The sequence below is a fragment of the Psittacula echo genome (assembly GCF_963264785.1).
Source record: "Psittacula echo genome assembly, chromosome: 4".
NCBI lineage: Eukaryota > Metazoa > Chordata > Aves > Psittaciformes > Psittacidae > Psittacula > Psittacula echo.
The window spans coordinates 71,867,966-71,889,566 of record NC_137738.1 but is presented as its reverse complement, the minus strand read 5'-3'; the positions used below and the strand labels follow the sequence as shown (position 1 = coordinate 71,889,566).

At 38.7% G+C, this 21,601-nt stretch overlaps 1 protein-coding gene across 24 annotated transcripts in view; it reads right to left on the bottom strand.

Moving 5' to 3' along the window:
- SNAP91 (synaptosome associated protein 91) overlaps positions 1 to 21,601 on the bottom strand; it is a gene marked incomplete at both ends in the record, with an annotated part of 65,409 nt that overhangs the window by 24,717 nt on the left and 19,091 nt on the right. For 17 of the 24 annotated variants that reach the window (XM_080615467.1, XM_080615447.1, XM_080615446.1 and 14 more), the window contains 11 exons: positions 1,582 to 1,682; positions 2,299 to 2,408; positions 4,410 to 4,437; positions 6,010 to 6,080; positions 9,701 to 9,742; positions 11,106 to 11,212; positions 12,552 to 12,663; positions 13,827 to 13,920; positions 15,652 to 15,754; positions 17,663 to 17,738; positions 18,819 to 18,961. In XM_080615467.1, coding sequence (XP_080471593.1) covers positions 1,582 to 1,682; positions 2,299 to 2,408; positions 4,410 to 4,437; positions 6,010 to 6,080; positions 9,701 to 9,742; positions 11,106 to 11,212; positions 12,552 to 12,663; positions 13,827 to 13,920; positions 15,652 to 15,754; positions 17,663 to 17,738; positions 18,819 to 18,961 — 987 coding nt within the window. The remainder of the gene's footprint in view (positions 1 to 1,581; positions 1,683 to 2,298; positions 2,409 to 4,409; positions 4,438 to 6,009; positions 6,081 to 9,700; positions 9,743 to 11,105; positions 11,213 to 12,551; positions 12,664 to 13,826; positions 13,921 to 15,651; positions 15,755 to 17,662; positions 17,739 to 18,818; positions 18,962 to 21,601) is intronic. The other 7 variants (XM_080615468.1, XM_080615469.1, XM_080615451.1 and 4 more) reach the window with 1 other exon arrangement.

Genomic DNA, 21,601 nt, shown 5'->3' with positions numbered 1-21,601 from the left:
TGCAGTAACAGGTCATCATACCTGGACTCCTGCCAGCAGTAAAGCAGACAAACTTGAAGCTTACTAAGTTACCAAAATGCTATTCTGAAAGGCAAGACTGAAGTATACTTGATGAGGTCAGCAATAACCCTGGCCAAAGGAAAGAAGTTAGCTGTCCTTTTCTGTTGTAGAAAAAAAGGACTAGGTACATTACTAGTCAACTTTAAATAAAAACACCCCAGTTCCAATCTAAGGTGCTTTGCCTGAAAGAGCAAAGCAACAAAACCCAAATAAGTCATCTGAAAGATGACTTGCAATACAAATCAATATTTTACAATATTAATGGCAATTTACTCTGCATGAATGAGCAACTGCCTAAAAAAGTAAGCTGAGAGGCCTGAGTATTTTTGAATATCTCAAAAGCTTGTGTTCCAGCACTTGGAAATGACAAAGCAAAACAAATAGGATGCAATAAAAAATTGCAGAATAACTAGTCCCAGGCATCCTAGAATAGATGACTCCCTGGTCTTGCTTTCTGGGTAGGATTACATTTCAGTAAATAAAATTGACTCTCCTGAAAAGAAATATTCAATTCAACAGATAAAATTGGAATATGCAAAACGTTCTACATGACAGCCATAGCTATCTTCTTATAATAAAGTGGCTGAGATACAGTATCATCTTTAATGAACTAAACCTAAGAACAGAAACAGGGAATGCAGAAGCCACCAGTAACCAGTACTAACATTGACAGCAGAGCCAGCATGACTCAGTGTAGCATTCCTGCTGTGAGAGGGCTGATGAGTTCCTTAAACTGCCACACAGGATCTCTTAAGATTATACCATAGTGTGGTTACAACTATGTAAGTTAAATCACATTTACTGGCCTAATTACTTGTCTTCAGAGGACGGGAATGAACATTGCCTACATTTATTGCAGTCCTCTACACATCACCAGCTGCTAGTGCTGCTTGCAACAGGCTCAGTTCACCACAGAGCGCATATTTCAGACAGCTGGTTAGGTATTCCTATTTGAAAGCAGTTAGCCCTCTACTTCTAGTTTCATATTATTATTCTATGCTGACAAGGCAGGTTTTAATAAAATATGTTAAGGGTTGTCAGATGTAATCACACTTGCAGCAGAACTAATTTACCACCATTGGCTTTACATGAATTTTTGTTTTAAAAGATATTCTGATCCTCCCCCTACTGATCTGTGGGTTTTGCTTTACGAACAGAGGTGTTGATTTCTCTGCTCACCTTGCCAATAAGCACATGAGCAGTTTTAGTTCTTCTGTTTTAAAGTGCCTACCCTACCTGTTCACCTTCAGCCATCCCCCCTTCTTGCTCACTTTTAGTCACATAATCCTGGCTCCCCCCAGCTTTGCAGTCAGGCCCTTGTAAGCAGCTTATACTATTATGCATATCCCTGGAAAAAGGAGTAGCCTGGTGCTGCAAAGAGATGCCTGACCGTCAGGTCAGCAGAAGCCTGGGGGTGAGCTGGGAACATCTTGTGCTAGCAGCGAAAGAGCCAGGTTTCAGTTCAGCCAGGCAAGAAGATGGAGACTGCAAGAAGAGATGCTGACACTGAGGTTTCTCTACCTCCCCATGAAGTGGCTCCAGCGGGGGCTGCTGGAGCTGCCTGCCCAGTACCGGCAAAATCAGGCTGAAGATCCAGAAGATCACTGGATGGTTTGGAAGAGCTGCCAAGGAAAGGAAGAGAGATTAAATACTGGAGGAATTTGTTGATTTTAATCAAGTTGTTTTTTTTTTTTTTAAATGACTGGATTGTAGGAATTACCCTTAGTTTGGATAAGAGATGAAACCAGTGAGAGATTTGGTTTTTTTCAGGCCTCAAGATTAGAGCAGTGGCCATAAACACCTCTACTGCAGTAAGCACCAAGAATACATTACACCCCAGGATGGGACCTTATCTTACTTCCATTACTTGATGACATTTTAACAGATCTATGAGACTTCTACAACCCTAAAAATACAAACAAACAAACAAAATTCCCAAACCCCCAAACCAAAATCCCAGCTGATCCCAAAGACCAGAACAAATAACTGCTGCAGCTGAAAATAGTTCTATTCTACTACAATATTCCATTGTGCCATGTCAGAAAGCAAGAAACCTGCATTTCCAGGCAATAAACAGGCACTAGGTAGAAAGAGTTGGTAAGACTTCTGTAATTTCAGCCAGCCAGATATTCAGGCTTTTGGTTCAAGCACAGAGCTTTTATGTCTCTAGAGTTCTTTCATTTCTGCTCATTATAATAAGCAACAGCAGTTTGTTCTGCTTTTGACTTTCTAACTTACCTGACTGGAGCAGCTGCAGATGAAGTTGCAAAAAGATCAACTGGAGGAGATGTATCAATAGTTTTTGCTGGAGTAGAACTAGGAGATGTAACAGTTGTGGCTGGAGAAGACTGGAGAAATATTTTAGATATACATTCAATATACCAGCATTTGTCCACAAACAACTCGTGCACAGATTCACATTCTTCTGAAAGTTAAATACTTATGAAAGTATGAATTCTGAAAGTATGAAAATATGGGGAAAAAGGAATAATCCAATTTTGACATCAGGTCTTTGTATTGCAAGCTGTTTCCCCATCTGAAAGAATTTAAGGAAGTCTGGGCTAAGTTTTCAAAGGGTAGAGGAGCCAAGAAACTCCAAGGTGACTGCACCTAGCAGTGCCTGGCTCAAGAGGAAAAGCCTACTGCATGCATTTAGAGCCCTGCAGACACCAGCAGCCAGTCTCATATGAGCTTGGGTACCTTGGGTTCAAGCTCACCCAACACCTAGTCAATTAACTCAGACTTGTGATCTGGAGTTGCCTTACCTGCTTTTTAAAATCCCAATAAAGGTAACTAACAGTGCCTATGCATCAAAGGGTTCTTAGCAATGTCCAAGAAAATGGTTTGCTCTCCCAAACTCCCTCATCTCAGTTTTAATACCATCCTGAAGATGGAATAATTCGGCCCCTTCATTTTGTCCACACAATGAAAAAATCTGTTCATCCACAACAGCAGCTTAGTACTCCCTCCATAGAAATGGTGGGAGAAGAGAAATGGTTAGAAAATAAGTTAAAAGTGTGTATGTAAACCTTCAGGCTAAAGAAGGTTTTGAGAGCCATCGACAGTACTAACAGTTAAGTCCTTGGGAAGATAAAAAACAGACAGCTCGACCTACGATTTTGTTTCGTTAGCTTTTCCAATGATGGATAAATATACCTTAAGTATACCAAGGACAGACATCCAGGAGAGTATATTGCAACCCTTTGTGCACTTGAAGATGCAAGTCACCTTGAAGTATCAATTTAATTCTAAAAGATACTACAAGCTTTGTTATAGGATCTCACTCTTTTCCTAACAAATGAAAACAAGTCCTAAGTTTTGTATTTTTTGCCATTCTGACCACTTCCAAGAGAGAAAAAGAATAGAAAATTTGAAGTGATTTTCTTTTGAGATCTGCTAGTGCCATCCCATCCTCACAACTCTAGCAGGAGACAGATATAAGCTTTCTAGACTCTCACCAAAGCTTGACTAAGGTTTGAGACTCAAGTGGTCCTGATTTTTCTTCATGTAAATCAGCGAAGAGAGGATTACTTAAAGTTGTAAGAACACTTTCTTACATCATATAGTTCTCACCCACTGCTACAGTACTGAACAAGAGAGGGTTTTGTTTGGGTTTTTTTAGAAGGGCTTTTTGCAAAGCAATTCAAGAGCTTTCACTAGAATCAACCATAGAAGTGCCTCAGAATCAGAAGTTTTCATTGAGATTTTCCTTCATAACAACCGCTACTAGACACAGAACTATGGCACCTGGCAATACTTCAGGAGCAACTATCACTAATACTATAAAGCTCATTAGTTTATTTGACACTCAAACCAACACTGTTTCACTGGCAACTCTTGCCTTAAATTAAGGTGAGCAGTCTCACTAATAAAAGTCAATTCTGAAATTTGGTATATCAGATGAAAGTTTTCTTCCTGGCTTTTCACATGAATGTGGTTTTAAAAGAGTCAGAACTTCCTCATAAAAAGCTGCAAATAAAGCACTAAATTTGGAATAGAAACAGTACTGAGTTTCTCATTGACATGAGGATTAATAAGGGGGGAGGGTGAAGAAATTGAGATACGTGTATCTTTTATACTTTCACAAAGTGTGACCATCAAATCCTGACAAAGTTACTTAGCATCCTGCACTATTATAAGCACCATAGCCCTTCAGATCACTGAAGCACTTTCATATGGCCATTATTTACAAGGCCATTAAACGATGTGGTTTTGTCAGCTAGCTAGAGCCTAGGTGGCAAAGTCTAAAAAGCACATTAGAAGATGGAAATTTAACTCTTTATGCCCTTATGACAGTCTAAAGCATATCTGAACAAGAATTAACTGGTACAGCAACTGGCAGCATTTACCTTGCTCAGAGGAGAAGGAGCCCCAGATCTAGGAAAAAAAAGGGGGTTTTCAGGTAAGTACACTTTTGGAAACTATGTTTCTGGTCATCAAAACTCCTGCAAAAAGACCAAAAACTAAGCATGAAAGCTTTCTGAAGATCTCTATAGTTGCATGCCCTCCCCATTTCTCAAGCTTCCATGTACCACTTTAGACAAGGAATACAAATTTTTTTACCTCAAATCTTAAATGAATATTTTAAGATACCTGGTATCCCAGGATTTTTCTACCTTTTAAATAAGCTCTACTCAGTGGAAGAAAGGCAGAGATGCATGCAAATATCTTGGGTTTGGGCCTACAGGAGCCAATAGGAAAGAGTTAATGGGGGAAGATGACACCATATTATAAAGTCATGCAACAGCAGCAGAGTAACACCAATATGGAAGCAGTTATCTAGCATAAGTCTTCTGCAGATGTGTCAGCAAATTTTCAAAGTCTACTGTTCTTTTAAGTAAAGTCAGTTACTTTAAAATAATGCTATTTAAAAGTATAGGAACAGTTAGTTGGAAAGGCCAAACTGCAAGTTCTCATGCAAAAAACCAAATAACACTAACTGACAAAGCCTTAATCTTAAAACGCACGCCAGTGTGTTGGTTTACTTTCATTATTATGACGTACGAAAATACTGCTACATATTTTTAGAGCTGCTTTCATCTAAGAGATGAAAGGAGGAGTTGAAGTTAAAACTGCACCCATAGTAAACTAGCATCCATCCTACAGGTTATTTGAATTGGATAAGTCCTAGAAGCTGTAGAACTGTCTAGAAGATCTGCAACTACAACAGAAATGATCAAAGATAACTTAATGACTGCAATGATGAATATACAAAAGCAAGCACCAATTTAAGTATGATTTAAAAAAATAAATAAATCTATATCTGTTGAAGCCATCTTAAAAAAAAAAACCCAAACCAAAAAATAAACCAAAACAAACCACAACAATGTCTGCATGCAAGTGATATGTAAACATATGTACTTACCCTTCACTAAATTGCAAGGAAAGCAATAATTAAAAGAGAAAACATAGGTTTAGCTTAACCCCATCTAAACTTAGGCATGACAAGTACTAATAAAAAGAGCCACTAGAAAACAAGTGAATTTTGACAACAAAAGCCTCAGCAGCAGGGAAAAACAGTTTCTTCCAGGTGTTTTCCATAGTTAACTTTACTTAATTTTAGGAAGTGTCCAGTTGTCCAGTGTGTTGTTTTGCCCCAGTAAAGAAAAAAAAACAAACCAAACCAAAAAGCAAAAAGAAAGCCGATTAAAAAAAACCCCAAACACCAAACCAAACCAAAACCAAAAAACAAAAAAGCCTAACAAACAAAAAAACACCAAAAACCAAACAAAAAAAACCCCAAAAATATACAAACAAAGCAAAACAACCCACCCAATAGAAAAGGTTGCCATTAAGATGACTTTGTAAGGGAAAGAAAAAGCCTAGTCTTACCACTGCCTATTTTCCAGTTACGCGACAAAAGTAGGTTAGGGGAGGCAAACCTAAATATCAGCCAGTTTCCTAATGTTACTATTAGGCCTCGATACACAGTACAACATATACACCTACTTGTTGCCAGGTTTTTTTCCTTCCAGTGAGTTTAGGTGTTGCTCAAGGGTCTCCATGAGACTGCTGGGAGCCTTGAAAGCAAAGAGAAAAGATACACTTTTAAACACATTGCATTGACCTAACAATACTTTGAAATCTAGCACCAGCTTCCCTGAAGTCCACCATGTGCATGCTTATGCTGTTACTTTATTTACATCACTGGGAAAATAGTGGATTTCCATGCTAGAAGTATTAGGCAAAGACAGATTTTGAAAGATAATACTGTGCCCAAATTTGCAGAAAGAAAACATTTAGCTTTACTAAACAATTCCTGAAGCCTAAATCCACGATGTGTTGCTCATCATGCTTTGAGTCAGTGTTAAACATTAACACCAGCACAGCCATCCACATGGATTATTTTAATAGGTTCAAGGTCATCCTTTCAGTTTTGCTTTTAGTCAGACTTCCAACACCTCTTTCATGACCAGAAGGTTAGATAATATTTGCAGTCTAAACAAAACAAACTAAAACTCTTCTCTAATTCTCCCAAAAGCAGCTACCTTTGGTTCAAGACTCTCAACATCACAAAGCCTTACAGCTGTTCCTTCTCAAAATGGTAGCCAGGCAGAGGGCACTGAGCCCATCAGCAAATTCAAAATTCAGAAATATTTCAACTTTAGGCATCTACAGAAACTAAGCTTTTTCAAGCCTCCCTAATTTTAGGTTTTATTTTAAGCAATCTTTTTGTGGTCAAGCAAGACCCCCAGGCATGCACTTGCTGTAGTCATAAATGTGAATGACAGCATGCTTAGCTACTGCAGTATAAAAATAGTCTAGATAAGAAGACTCCTACAAGATCAACAAGCAAGGAGGAAACATTTGAGAGATATAGTAGCATATAGCAGTCAAGTATTTTTCATCAGGGTTACCGTTTCATCAATGGTACAATCTTTAAATGGGAAATTCTCTTTATCAGTCTGTTTCAAATCAACCACAATTCCTGACAGTCTACAGTGTCTTTCATAAATCATGTCTTTAATTTCAAGGTATACATATGCATCAAAAAAGTCATTTTGTGATGCTTGAAAACAGACTGTCCACTATGTACAGTATGCTGAAAACCAGCTGGCTGGCTAAATCAGGTGTTTCAGGATACTTAGTACCCGCTAGCACCAATGCAGAGCTAAGTGTACTTTAAATGTCTGTGTATTAATTTTGACATTAAAACTGAGCAGTAAGGTAACTTAACACATTGAGAAATCTAAAATGTTAAAAAAACCCTTAAATGATGGCTTGAGTTTAAGTATGTCCCACATATATACATAACGGAGAAACTTCTTAACCATTGGTGCTTTTATAGGCATATTTATTAACTTTCAACTAATCTGAGCACAAGAATTTGGTTGAACACAAGTGACATAGTTACAAGAACTCTCATTCTCCAGCAGGAATAAAAAGATGAGCAAAGGCCTTCATTTGTTTAAAAAAAATACAATTCAGACTTCTACACAGTCAAAAAGGCTATAGTATAAGTTACAAGTTGCGCCTGCTCAAACATGTAAGCAGAAAGCTATGTTAAAAAAAGAAATCCACTATTTCCTGTTACCAATTACCTTTACACACTTTAAATAGCTTTCCAATGTATTATTCACTTCTTAAATACCAACAAGATAATATGAAACTCATGTATCACACAGAATTCATATAGGATGCAACAACTTGGAAATCAAATATTGCCTGGTATCCAATTTGCAACACTGAACATCACTTGATTTCTTCTTAATGTCTTCTTTCTGCTTCAACATTAAACTAATCTATTAGTCAGCATTGTGGTGGAAGCTTATGCATGTGTTCCCCACTAGCTATTTGGTCAAAACTGCCATATTTTAAGCATTGCTAATAAATAAAAATGAGCCAAGCTCTTGAGCTGCCAAGATGCCTCCTTGGTCTCCAAAACTTTGCAACAAACTAGCAAGTCCAAAGGTGACAGCTATCAATTTGTATTTCACTACTGTGACTATTTGTTTGGATTTACAGAGTACATACACACCAAGTGTCAACAAAACCAACTTCTTGTGGAATACTACTATGGCTGCCATGGCTTGCATTAAGAATTTAAGTATACCATTAATATTATATACAATTTTATATTCCTTAATAGCTGAAATTCAGTTTTATTATTTACCATTATTTCTTTCTCACTGAAATATACTGCCTAGGTCTTACGCACAATCTACAGCATGTTGCAGATTAGCCTTAGGAAGTGAGTCCCAAGCAGCCTGTGGGAGAATACAGCTATGAGGGACTTCTTAAGATCATTGAAGTGGTCAGGCAGTTGGACTAGATGATCGTTGTAGATACTTTTCTTCCAAAGAAACTATTCTATTATATTTTAAAGCATGGTTCATGAGGTGAAAGGGACCCTAAGGCAGCAGTAACTAAGGTGTCGCTGAGCAAGTGCGGCAGTGACTAACAATGCAGGACAGCATTTGTGCAGTCCCAGCAGGCAGCCTTTCCAGCAGGCTGACTCAACACAAGCAGCAGCAAATCAAAGTGCTGCAGCAGTTTAAAAGGCATAGAACAGTTTGCGTTGGAAGGGATCTTCAAAGGTCGTTTTGTCCAACCCCCTCCCGTCAAAGCATTTTTCATTAACTGAATGTAAGGTGAGTTCTTCTGCTGCAAGGACTTAGTTCATGACTTACTGGACCTTGTTAAAAAAAGAGCCCCTGCGGTACAGTTAGGCAAACGTACTGCTTCAGGCTATTTCAGAATTGGGTTTGGTATGCCACACACTGCTAGAAGTCTAAGTTTTCCACTGCTGAAAGAGTGGACAGATCCATAGTCCCATAGCATCTGAAACCCATGAAGATTAAAATTATTCTTCACATCATGTCTCACTTTCAGAATTTTTAACTGACTTTTTATCCAAGAAAACCATTCTGATGCTGACTTAAAACAGGCTTTCAAGAGGCCTTCAAAACCCACACATTTTAGGTTATGAACACTTGGGATTTATAACTGTTAAGCATCAAAATGCCCAAAAGGCTGCTCTTCTGGCATAAAAGCTGCCATGAGTGAACTCTTCAGCATGGATCTCTTCCTCCAAGGAAATATCTTTTTCACATTAAATGCAAAGCCAGGCACCCAGGCCAATTTGAAAGTGATACTCACAATGGACCAGCACAATAGAATTTAAGCAGCTACAACATTAAGTGAATTTCAATGTTAAAAGTTTTGATGCATACTAACAGAGATGTCCAGCAATCAAATCACAACTTCTGCATTTAAATTCAAGTTAACTGTACCTACACCAAGACAGTAGCTCTATTGCTGGCCTGAATTTCATCTCTGGACCAAGACTGTGTCAGGAAGAGATTATGAAGCAAGTCACACCACAATCTCTACGCAGTTCATCATCAAAAATGAATTTGAGCTCTTTAGTTACAAGCTGCAAAAAAACAATCCATCCTTTGGAGAGGAAAGAGCAAAACAGTCTACCTTTCAACTGTAAGTCAAAAGTCATCGCGAAAGACATTATTTTAGTTATAGGAGTCTTCAGAAATAGCTTTGGGCAGTTCTTATTTCTAAATTGGGACGGTTTTAAAAATGTTAGATGGTATAACTTCCTACCAACATTTGCATTCTCAATGTGCTTCCTAATTACAGAACTTTTAGTTATTTCACAGATCCAAAAAGACTACGAGAAGCTTACCTGTGTAAGATCAGGTATATCACCCTTATCAATTCCAACTTGCTGTGGATATAAAAGAGGTAAAATGTAAGTAAGTGCATTATTCCACTGCAGCAGGCACTAATTTTAAGTAGATCTGTAGTATGCTCTTCAACCTATAATGCACTTTATGTTTAGAAAAAGACTACAAAGTTAGCAAGTGCAGATGCCCATCTTTCCAACCTGCAGCAGTCTTTTTTTTTCTTTTTTTAACAAATTAAAATATCCATTAAGGAAAAAAAAAAAAAAAAAAAAAGAGGAAAAAGAAAAAGAAAAAGAAAAAGCAAAGGGAGTTTAAACTCCATACTGCAAGTCAGGCAGTGCTTTCTGGCCATACACTGTTGTCCCAAAGGACAGCACATCAATGAACTGCCAAGCATACTATCCAGATACCTGACTATCCTAATGAAGCTCTCTGATATTCAGCCAGCAAGCAAATCCTAGGAGACACCACTTAAAAAAATGCTAAAGCTCGAGTTGCTTTGTGGTTGACCTTGTCTCCTAGCATTTCAAATGCAGCAAGATGAGGTCCAAGTCTGCAATCTTCTATTAGCTGCTTCTCTATGGCTCCTCAAAGTACCTGTTTATTTAGCTTTTGCAGAAAAGCAAGCTGCACTGCACCTAGATTACTGATGTATAGTCACTATAACCCCTGCCCTGCAAAGCTGACCTATGGGTGTCTGAAGCACTTCACTCCCTCAAATTCAACATTCCTATCCAACATTACATGACTTTCATAAGTCTAGCAGGCTCTTTCCTGAATAGCTAAATAAATTAGCAATTAGCAAAGAAACAAACTTTTTATTCGGCTCATTACTGCTGTCCATTATAATGAAGCATGAAACACGGAATACATGCATCTTGTGCCAAGGAGCGAGCTACCACAAATGAGAGCCCAGCAAAAGAGTTAATTAACCATGTAATATTTGTATTATCCATGTAAGAGGACAATAACAAGGATCAAACCCAGGAAAATTTCACATTGCAGTTAACTTGTAGTTGGCTGGAAAAGTTTAAAGAACAGACTTATAAAATCATTATGCTTTTATTCCTAATTGCTGTATCTTCCTCTAGGGTTCAACCCTGTTCTAGAAACATGCATTTAATACAGCATTTCCAAGAAACACTGATATAGTTCAAGTCATGTCATCTGTTATGTTACCAGGAAAGTTGAGGCTGGCTGCACAGTAGAGACGTGGAAATACTAAGCAGAGCTTAACTACTTCTAGAAGAGCTGAACAAGCAGATCCAGGAACTTCTATACTGCCTCACATTAACATACACAATTAGTCAGATGCTTAACAAGTGCAATTAATATATTGTTTCAGTGCTAAAAAATTCAAAAAACACTTAAGTGCCAGACTCCAGAAGACTGGAAATCACTTACCTCTGCAACTTTAAGAAACTCTGATACTCTGGTCATTCGAGTAAGAAATCGTTTGTAGATTTCAAGAGCGTCTTTACATTGTCCCTTTTTCATTTCAAAAAATTTCTCTAGAGAAATAGTTTGGCAAGTTTCAGTTAAGGTATCTTACATTAGGTCTGCATTCATCAGTAACGCTGGTTTTCAGGAAAATCACGTTTCAAGAATATTGCACTCCATTAACATTTTTTTTCACTTGGACACTGACCTAGCAGTGTTCCTAGTCCTTAGCAGAATTGAGAAGTTGGGTTTGCTGAGCTGCTGAAAACTATATAGGCTGGAAAATTGCACCCCAACTATCCGCAGCATTCTGTGTGACGTAAACCAGGTTTTTCAAGATCAAAAGTAAGCAAGTGAAGTAGATAAACTTAAAATTTGAAGTAATGAAGGATACTTAAACATATATTAATATATCCTCTCCCAAGTTGTCTCCATTCCAAAGAATGGTACTTTTTTCACTGGAGTATCCCTCTAAAGTTGGGTCGTGTTCATTATCAGGAACAACTGCCACATATTTCAACCTGAAGTTATTCTTTAAGTGGCAGTAGACAGCAAAATCTCAACCTGATTGTTATGCCCAACTCATTTATATCTGCTCAGTAAGCTTCCCATTACTATAGTATCAGTCAAAGCACCTGGGACTTACTTTCATGAAACCACCAGAAAACGCTGCAACATGGACACAAAAAAATCGTCCGAACTTTACAGCTCAGGAATATCTTTTTGCCAGTTCAGTCTCTGTAAGTGCTCTGTTTCTTCCTGTTCTAGTTGCAGCAAGAGTTTAGGTCAGTCACGTTGGCTAAGCAATCTCAGTTTTCAGCTGTCTTTATAGACCATCTGAAGTGCTCACAAGCTGTAATAGCTGAAGCTCATTTTCTACAGGGTCAGTTATGTTTCCCAGAGTTTACGCAACTCCTGGTTTTAGACTTCATAACAAAGCCTTTTGCAGGGACAGCTTAAGGTGTGTTATGCTAGCGAGCACACCAAGCTGCCTGAGCTTCTGAACACACTCACCGCCTTGCAGACTTTGTAGGCTGACAGAAGGTGGGGCTCTGGACGGGATCCAGCTTTGGCAGTCATGCTTTCAGACAGACTACCACCACACAGCATATAAAAAGAAGAATCTGAGCATCTTAAAAGCAGAATCAAGGAGCAAAAGTTGCTTTTCTAACCTTGTAGGACATACTATGACACATAGATATCTGTACAGTTTTAAGGGCAATGATAATCCAGCCTCAGATGAACACTAACATACAAGGTTATGGCTTAAAGTTTTCTCTCACTTCAGAATATAACAGTCAAGAAAAATGTCATTTTCATGAAAGTGAAATAAAAAACTGTAATAGATCTGAAACCTGTTTTTCACTCACTCATGGTGTGCAAGATATAGGTACCAACCAGGTTACTTACCTAGTAAGTTAATAACCCCATCGTTGTAGCAAGCAAAAAGTTTGATAAGATCTTTAAATAGAAGCATGAATGCAGCATTTATGACACCGTTTGTCAGTTCATTTGGATGAACCTACAAATAAAATACCAGTTATTTACAACAGATGTACTGAATGCAATCAGAAGTTTCAGCTTGCACCAAGTATCTGATGCTATTATAGATAGACTCAAGCGCTGAATACAAGCTTTCCAACAAAGAAACCAGAGAAAAGTTTCATCAGTTAGCAGATACATCAATGATTGCTTTCTTCACCACGCCAAAACAATTCACTACAGCAGAGGACTATTCCCATCAACAGTAAGCATCTTAGTCTTAACTCCTTCACCTATCACGAAGAGGAGGAAGGCAGAGATGCTATTAACAAAATTTCATGAAACCGGACAAAAGATGTTCGTTCACAGCAGAGCTTAACAAAACCTCAGAGGTCTATGAGATAATACGGTTGGGTTAACAATGTCAAGACCTTTCCAGTTCTCATGCTAACTTGGGCAGAAAATAAGTGCTCATTTATTAGAATATCTTTATTTCATTAAAAATACCTCCTCTTCTGAGATAACTATCAAAATTCCTATGCTTTTTAATGAACAGAAGAGACATTAGTGAGACATGTACTTCTAAAACTTTCTTCTGAAAGCTTTAATGGGCTCTTCCTTCCTCCTGGGAGTGTGTCCTGCCCACCAAGAGCAGAACTTCATGACCAATTCCTTCAAAGACTTCTTAGCAGTATTACCCTACACCTCCTACACAGCTTAAACCTGTTTTTTGTCCTTAAGGCAGATAAACAATCCCACCAACATTCATAACTTTATAAATATATTGTAGGCATTTATTTCTATGAACAGTCTAGATTAAAGTTTAGTCAATTTAGTTTACAGCTGAAAACCAGATGAAGATTTTGAGGATGCCAAACAATGTACATGTGGTATTTTAATGGCTGTTTCCCTCCCCAAAGAAAAGAAGTTGGTTGCCAGGAGACAGAAAAAAAGATTCTTCAGTCTCCTTATTTTGTCCATTTTTACCCCTCACTGATGCAGAAAATGAAACTCCAAGCTCTGAGTCAGCATTCCTCAATGCCCCTCATTTCTCATGCTGTTCCTCTACCCTGCAATCTGTACATTTCATATATATAGGGAAGGGCCATCCTTCCCTCACTACCTCAGTGGGAAACATTCATTACCACACATCATTTATAAGTCACTGTCCAGTGTTAATACTGGGTCAGCTTCAATACATACATCAAATTCAAGTAGTGCATCAATTTGTTCCTGTAATATTGGCATACTCTTCAGCAGCTTTTCAGGAGCCATTGTTCTCATTACACCATCAGCTCTGCAAGAGGGAATAGAGATTAGAAGCCATGGTATTTCCCCTCTCCCTTCTCCCAGACCCATTTGTTGCTTAAATTTATGCTTTAAAGCAACTATAATCCCTTTCTGATCAGAATGCCGTTACTGGCACTATCTCATTCTCCTGCTTCTTACATCATTATGAGAGCTGGCAGGAATCCAGCCACTCTCACAGCAGGAGAGGAAAGGTTTTGTGTTAGAGTGATGAATGCAAGAGATTGATCTCTTTATGGAAAGAGGACACTGAGAGTTTAAATAACTTGACAAGAAATACTGTCACAGAAGTACTTATAGAACTGATAGTCTTTGTGCATCAAGTTTGTTATGAATAACAACAACAAATTCTCTTCAGTGACCACAGACACATCAGCAAAAAAAACCACTATAGGCTGTTTTTCTTCCCCATCTAGTGCCACAATATATGCATGCCGATTCAGTGACAATTTAAATCGGAGCAATCTTTGCTTAGAGCTTATTTCCTCTGTATTCATGCATACTAATTAATACCATCACTCCTTCACAGCACTTCCACTGATTTTGACCTGCCTTATCAGTCCTGAACCATCACTCCAACAGGATCACACAGGAGTCATGGATGTGTAGCATTCCTTAATTGTCACCCATAGTCTTACAGCAGTCTTCACAGATGCACATTTGTATCTTCGAATATCACAAACCTGCACAATCACCATTATGTATTGCCCCATTCTGGCCACTGACAGGTATAGCATCTCCTCTCTGGAAATGCATACTGCTGTTCTTACTTATTTTATGCTGCACTCTGAGGCAGCACCTTGTTTTGAGCACCAGAAATAGCAAGCATAGAAAGCCTTTCCAGGAACATATAGCAAGACAGGAATAGAAATCCTAGCAACCCGAACTTAAGTTTATTTAACATGAAGTGTTTAAATGCACTAGGTGACAAAAGGAACTTAAGATGCCAGCACTTACAGCAGCCTTCTGGATCAAAGCCTGCTCAATATATCCACTCAACTAGCTACCAGCCTTCATACCACAAGCTTCTTAGTGATTCATATTCCAGACAGGTTCAAGAGTAACTACTCTGGTCTCTAGTATGGGAATAGCATTCTGGTACACAGCAAAGCTCTCACGGGAGGCCCTACACCTTCTGGCAGTTTGAGCAGCAGAAGAGTAAAGCCTGGCAGTTATGCCTGCATTAACAACTCAGAATTCCAAGCTACAGAACACACAGTCCTTGTGGGAAATAAAACTAGTAATTTACAACCTTATTCTGTTCAGTTTATAATCATTTGCTGTGTTGCCTGATAAGAACTTCAGGTGTATACTTTAGTTTTCCTTTGTAATCTGTCATCTTTCTTACAGAAATTGTCTGAAGAGTAATGAAACATCCCTAAATACAGTTTCAGAACTTTTCCTTCTCCAAGTCCTAAACACAGTCTTGCTACAGCACAATTTAATAGGTCAGATTTAACACCCAGCACTAAAAGCTCCCAGCTCTGCAAGCCACCTTAGTCTTCAGTATTTGCCTTACCTACAGTCTTTTTTCTCCTCCTTCTGCAATTCTTAACCAATTACAATCACTTAAGAAACCTGGCCGTTTTGGTGTTTCATTGTAGCTAAACAAAGAACATATGAACAACATCACTGAAACACTAAAATTAAGTGTAATGCCACAAACTAGATTTTCATGGGTCAGGCACACTCTCAGTTTACACATATAAACTTTGCTTACCCTTTCTTCACTCTTGCAAAGTCAAATGCCATTTGTCTGTAGGAAAATGCTTTTTCATTCAAGTATCTACTATAACGCCTTATAAAGGTGGACATGTCATAACCTGCAAAAACAGTTATATATTTTACATTAAATTTTTCACACTTGTTTGGAGGTTCTTCAGTAAATAAGAATATACAGTCAACAGACTTTAAGGTTATGTGATTTCTGTTGCACTGTACAACTCCACATACAGAACAGGCATCACAAGACATCTACTAGCTTCTGAAGAAAAGGCCTTGGGTGGCATGGTTTAATGGAAGGTGTCCCTGCCCATGGCAGGGGGGTTGGAACTAGGTGATCTTACTAAGGTCCTTTCCAACCCTAACTATTCTATGATTCTATGATTCTAAAAAGCACCAAAACAACCTACCACTGTCATTCCATCAATTCATCCAGGGTACCACTGCATGGTTCCTGGCAAAACCTGCTATTGGATCCTACACAGTTCCGTGGTAACATTACTTGATGGCAAAATTAGTTACTCCTCTATTAACAGGGGAAAATATCAATTTAACAAAACGTTTTTACTTAAGTGGTACGTGACTTCCAGGATAAAGATCAATTTCAACTTAACCGCTCCCACTATTTCATGCATGTCAGTCCCTCCAACTCTTACATCTTCAAAACTCCCCTAACCAGATTTACCAGAACAAAGAAATTTTGGTGGCATTCATAGAGATTAGTGCCTCCTTTGAACGGTTACACCAGAGGTCTTCCTGGCACATGATACTGTACAAACAGCCTCAAACTTCAGTGACCTTCAAGCCTGTGAGACTTCTGAACAGTCAGTATTACAGTTTATTCTTCAGGTATTTCTTTCAAAGCTTCTTCCTCTAAACTACAGAAATGCATGCAGAAAGCAACCCTTCCTCCTCTTCAGTACAAGGGCTTGTTTGCTCCTTTTGTTAAAATCTATACCCCTCAACTTAGTCATTGACTATTTTTCTCTAATATCTCTGCCAACTCAGGTTTAACACTACCAACTCTGACCTCTCATTACCTATGACCCACTGTTGTAATGTTGTATTATCTATGAAATTGCAATTCAAGTTTCAAGCAAATTTCAAAGACACAAACCCGTGCATTTAACAGAATTAACTGCTGCCAAATACCAGTATATTTGAATATGCATAGCATGTTTTGCTAAGACAAACATAGGTTTAGTATTTGTTTGACTTTGTTCCTGCCCTGTGTTACCACTTCTGAAAGATCCTCAAGTCTTTCTGGTGTCACATGTCTCCACTGAGAGACAGAGTAACGTGCCATTGCTTTGATTTTGCCCATTATCGTAGCATTCCTGCATTCTGCATATAGTCTACAAATATTCTCCTACAGCTGCAGAAATAGAAGTTTTCTCTCTTCTTTAGCAGAACTACTGTCAGACAAGCTTTTCCTCTGTTAAGTGATGGAACAGGAAAATGCACTAATTCCAGAGTCCAAAGTAGAAAAGCAGACTGTAATCTTTAAAGGGAACAACTCCTTACTTTCTGCCTAGACCTTTTCAAATGTACTACTCAAATCAAAACCAGTTAGGTCTTTTGGTGCCATACCCTCCCCACATTAAACACTCACAGACAGTTCCTAAAAGGTGCAGGGTCCCCAAGCAACCATACTATCATTTAAGACTGAGAAAAAACAAAAAACAAAAAATAAATAAATGGAAAGTTATCCATTTCATCCTTAATTCCCATAACAGCTAAGGAGATGGCTGACTCGGCCCAGATTTTCAACCAGTGTGTTCTAAGGGAGTTGTACAGTTTCACCTTTAGAGTGGAAATTTTGCAGGAATTGAGAAACACTGTTCTGAAGTTATCCAGCAGTCTACTTGAACTCCTGTATTCATTAGGTACTTATAAAAAGGCTTCAGTAGAACATTTTTATATTATTTACATCTTATGAATAAAGGAGCAAATTAATAATAGTATCTCATTCAGAATCTTGTTAAGACTGTAGACATGAGTAGGCTTACCATGAGATCCACTTTTGTCCAGAAAATTGCTGAGATTGAACAATGTGTTTCTAGATGCCAGGTACTGAATAAACCTCTGAAACACAAAGTTATTTTCTTATCACAGGCTGCATCTGAAGGCCTTTTACCTACTATCAGGAAGATTACCAGTCTAGTTCCAGCATACACACATGAAACCCCAGATTTTTGTCTTAGCCTGCAACACCTTCCTCAAAACCTTTTTCAGCCATTCAGATTAATTACATTTAGTTTGAATCTCTACTGAATATCCTACTGTATACATAAAAAATTATTCTGGGCAAAATACAAACCAGATTGTGGAAGGAGCAATAAAAATGGTGAAATCTCAAAGAAATTTGAGGGAGCACAAGATTTATCTGCTTACAAAGCAGCATATCCAGGCTACTCTCAGACTTTTCAATCCAGCAGCTCCCAGTTTCAGCCAAGATGAGGGCCTGTTTTAATAACAAGCAAGCCCCACATCAAGTTACAGGGTCTAGCAGACTGAAACAGTTACAGAGAGCAAATCAGAATATTGGAACAGAAAAATAGGACAGGAGTAAAAATTTACACTGTAACATTGGAGAATTCAGTGTATGAAAACACTTTATATACAGGCAGGGAGGAATTATTTCACAGTCATACTAAAGCTCTTTAAGTAAGCGTTTTTAATAATGGTTTTGTGCAGACATACCAGTTTACACAGGTCAATAAAAAACAAGGGCAAGGATAATGCAGTCCAAAAGGCAATCAAGCTGAATTTACAAGTCTCGGACTATTTCAACGCTCATGCAGAGAAGGCGGTTATTTGGATGGCAGAACACGTGCCAGAACATCAACTTCTGACTCAGTCAGAAAGTCCCAGGTAGTCTTCAATCCTGCATAGCTCTGTTTTCAGAGAGCACATAAATTGTCAACACCCAACAACAGGCTGCTGCTTGCTTTTATGCTACAAGCTGGTAAATGAAGAGACAGATTACTGGCATGCCTCCAACTATCTTATTAAAGTTAAGTTTGTTCCTCATCAAGAGTCATTCTTGCCCTTTGTTCTCAGGTCCTTACTAGTTCAAAAGGGATGCCTTTGCACTACTGACATTTTTGGCTTGGAGTCTACTCGGTGTCAATATGGTCTCGAGAGAAAGCTGATTACACTTACCTCGTTGCCATGAACCATTAGATGATGTGTAGTAACTAAGGCTTTGAATACGACCACCCAGCTACTGTTTGTTGCTCTCTCAAAAAGCGTATCAGCCATCTGAGGAATATTCACATTTGTTTCATTAGTTGCTTGGATCAAATCTGTAAGAGAGAGAAAAAGAAAGCATTAGGTGCAACAAATAAAACCAAAAAGTCTGCGGAACGGCCAAGTTGTCAGCTCATCAGGCTGCAGGCCATGGTTGTAACAAATAGCAAGTTCTGTACATTTAAAAAAAAACCCAAACAGACTGTTAGTATATGCTGACAGCAACACTGGTCTGTCTCTTTCGTAAAATGGTACTAGTTTTCCAACAGCTCTGTCTTGAGCTATGTCCCAACCTTTTTCCATCTTCATCCCGGATGAAGTTAGGATGCACAACATCACATGGCTTTACTGCTTGCAGGTTTTCAAGTTAATTGTGGCAGTTCACTATCTCTAGGTTAGATGAGTAAGTATTACTGAATGCTTCACTTACAGGTAACGTGGTAAACACACTGAATACAGTCACATCAGCAAAAACGGGCATCACCAGAAACAAGATATTCCAGTCATCTCAGAGATTAGAATTTAATCAGTGTGCTACAGCACACCTCCTATAGTCTCTACAGACCTAGACAGCAGAAGAGTACATTCAGGCATGCATCAAGACCTCTTCAACAGTAGAAAGGAAGGCAAGGATAAATATTAGTTTATACTGAAGAACAATAGTTTTCTGCAAGCAACTGCACCTTACATAGAAAAGGTAAGACATTAGACTATCCTGTACATTAGGAAGGCGTACACTTGCACAGAAGAGTACATGAAATTAAGGTAAGTACTTAAATCAAACAGCAGGGCAGCAAACTTGCCACTAGCCTGACAGGATCTTTGATTTACTATACCACCTATTGCTTACAGGCTCTTGCTAACCAGCCAGCAATGATCTACAAGCTGTTGCCTATTTTGAGACACAGCTGGGAACTGCATACTGCAACTGCATGACCAAAACCCATGTGATGCCAAACAAGGCCCTAGGAAGATTTCAGGAGACAACTTCATGCACCACAAAGAGCAAAGAATACAGACCTAATTGTAGGGCTGAGGCTTAAAGTTTGAAGACCTAAGCAAAAAAAAGTGTAAAATTTTAACTTACTAGACTAAGCATTATCTGTATTACTAATGAAAATACTGATCATCTACTTTCCCCTGAGAGAACAGTAACCATTGTTAATGGTTTTCTATGTATTCCCCCACACTCCCCTCCTCCAACTAGAAATGTTCATCCAACTATTCAAGTCACTCAGTGATGACAGGTATTCCACCCTAGAAGCAGACTGGTTATTCTGTGACTGATCCTCACACACCTAAACTATGCAAGCCTGCTGTAAACACTCTACAGGAGCTCAGTTCGCCTGCGCAGCACGGTCACTTGCTTTCCCTCCCCAACACAACCCCGTATAATGGAGGGCAGTAATACCGCTAAGAGCAGAAAGCCAAGGTCCAGACTGCTGCTAAACTACCGATTCTGCCTCTGCAGGGCAGGGAAAGTCCAGAGGACGGGTCTGTCTAAACAGACCGACAAGTGGCATCAGCTATTGAGAACCACATGGTGTGTTCAGAAACCCACACTGCTGTACCAGAAGCATTCAGAAATTTAGTAGATTTATTTTTAATTTGTGGCAATCAGTTTTCATGGTATTTTTTACTTCTATTAAACAGACTCATTCAAGATACAAGAAATTAGTCAGAAACCTGTGAAAACTACAGCGCTTGTGTTTAAAACTGTCTTTTGTGTGAGCATAAAAGCTGCAAGTTGCCTTCAGCTTCTGCTGAGTGAAATGAGACATTTCACTGCAATGAGACAGAGGACAAAAATGGGATCTGTGAGCTAAGTTTGATTTTAAAATGCTTGTTGTCACAGTGGTTTTTGTTTCGGTTGTGGCTTTTTTGCAGAACATCTTCTGAAATATAAAGCTAATTTCCATAACGTCAGTAATACTACCCTTGAAGGAGGCAGCTCTGCAGACAACTGAATGACAGCAGCTCAAGCTCAAAAAGCCCCAAGAATTCTCCTTGATCTTGTTATACAAACAGGCCAATATTGTTTTATTCTCTACTGCTGATTAATGCATTATAGGAGACAGTGGTTTGTAAAAGCCTTGAAGCAATTCACAAGTGGCTTGCTCCCTGTTTACCGTCTTCAGAGGTTTTACTGCAGATGACAGCACTTGCCCTTAGTATAAGAAAACATGCATCAAATTTGCAAGCTTTCAGTCCTAAGTTTCAGCACGTAGCTCACTATGGACAAGGGGTGCTATAAATTGTGTATCCCATCAGTAGATGTTAGATAACGAAACCTCAAAGAAGTTCATGCACAGCAGTGCTGGCAACTGAGTCTGCAGTGCACTACCTGTACACTATCACAGTACTACTTCTAACATCACTTAGTCATTTCTGCCTTCTCTCCAAACTGCTGGAGGGTACAGCATCTGTCTGCAGCTCTGAACGCTTTAGAGTAATTATAGTGTGCTGAGTGGAGAGGTATGATTAAATTTAAGCCTACTACTTTCAGTACACAGAAAAGAATTAAACCATGCATGAAGATTTTACTCATCATCTGAGGTGGGGGAAAAACAGAGAGGTGGGGGTTTAATTCTTGCAGAGCTGTTTCCCATTAAGTCACACCACAAAGTTAAGGTATTCAAGCATCCTGTGCTTCTTTTCCCTATACCACAGAGTCTCAGCTTAACAGCAATTGTCAG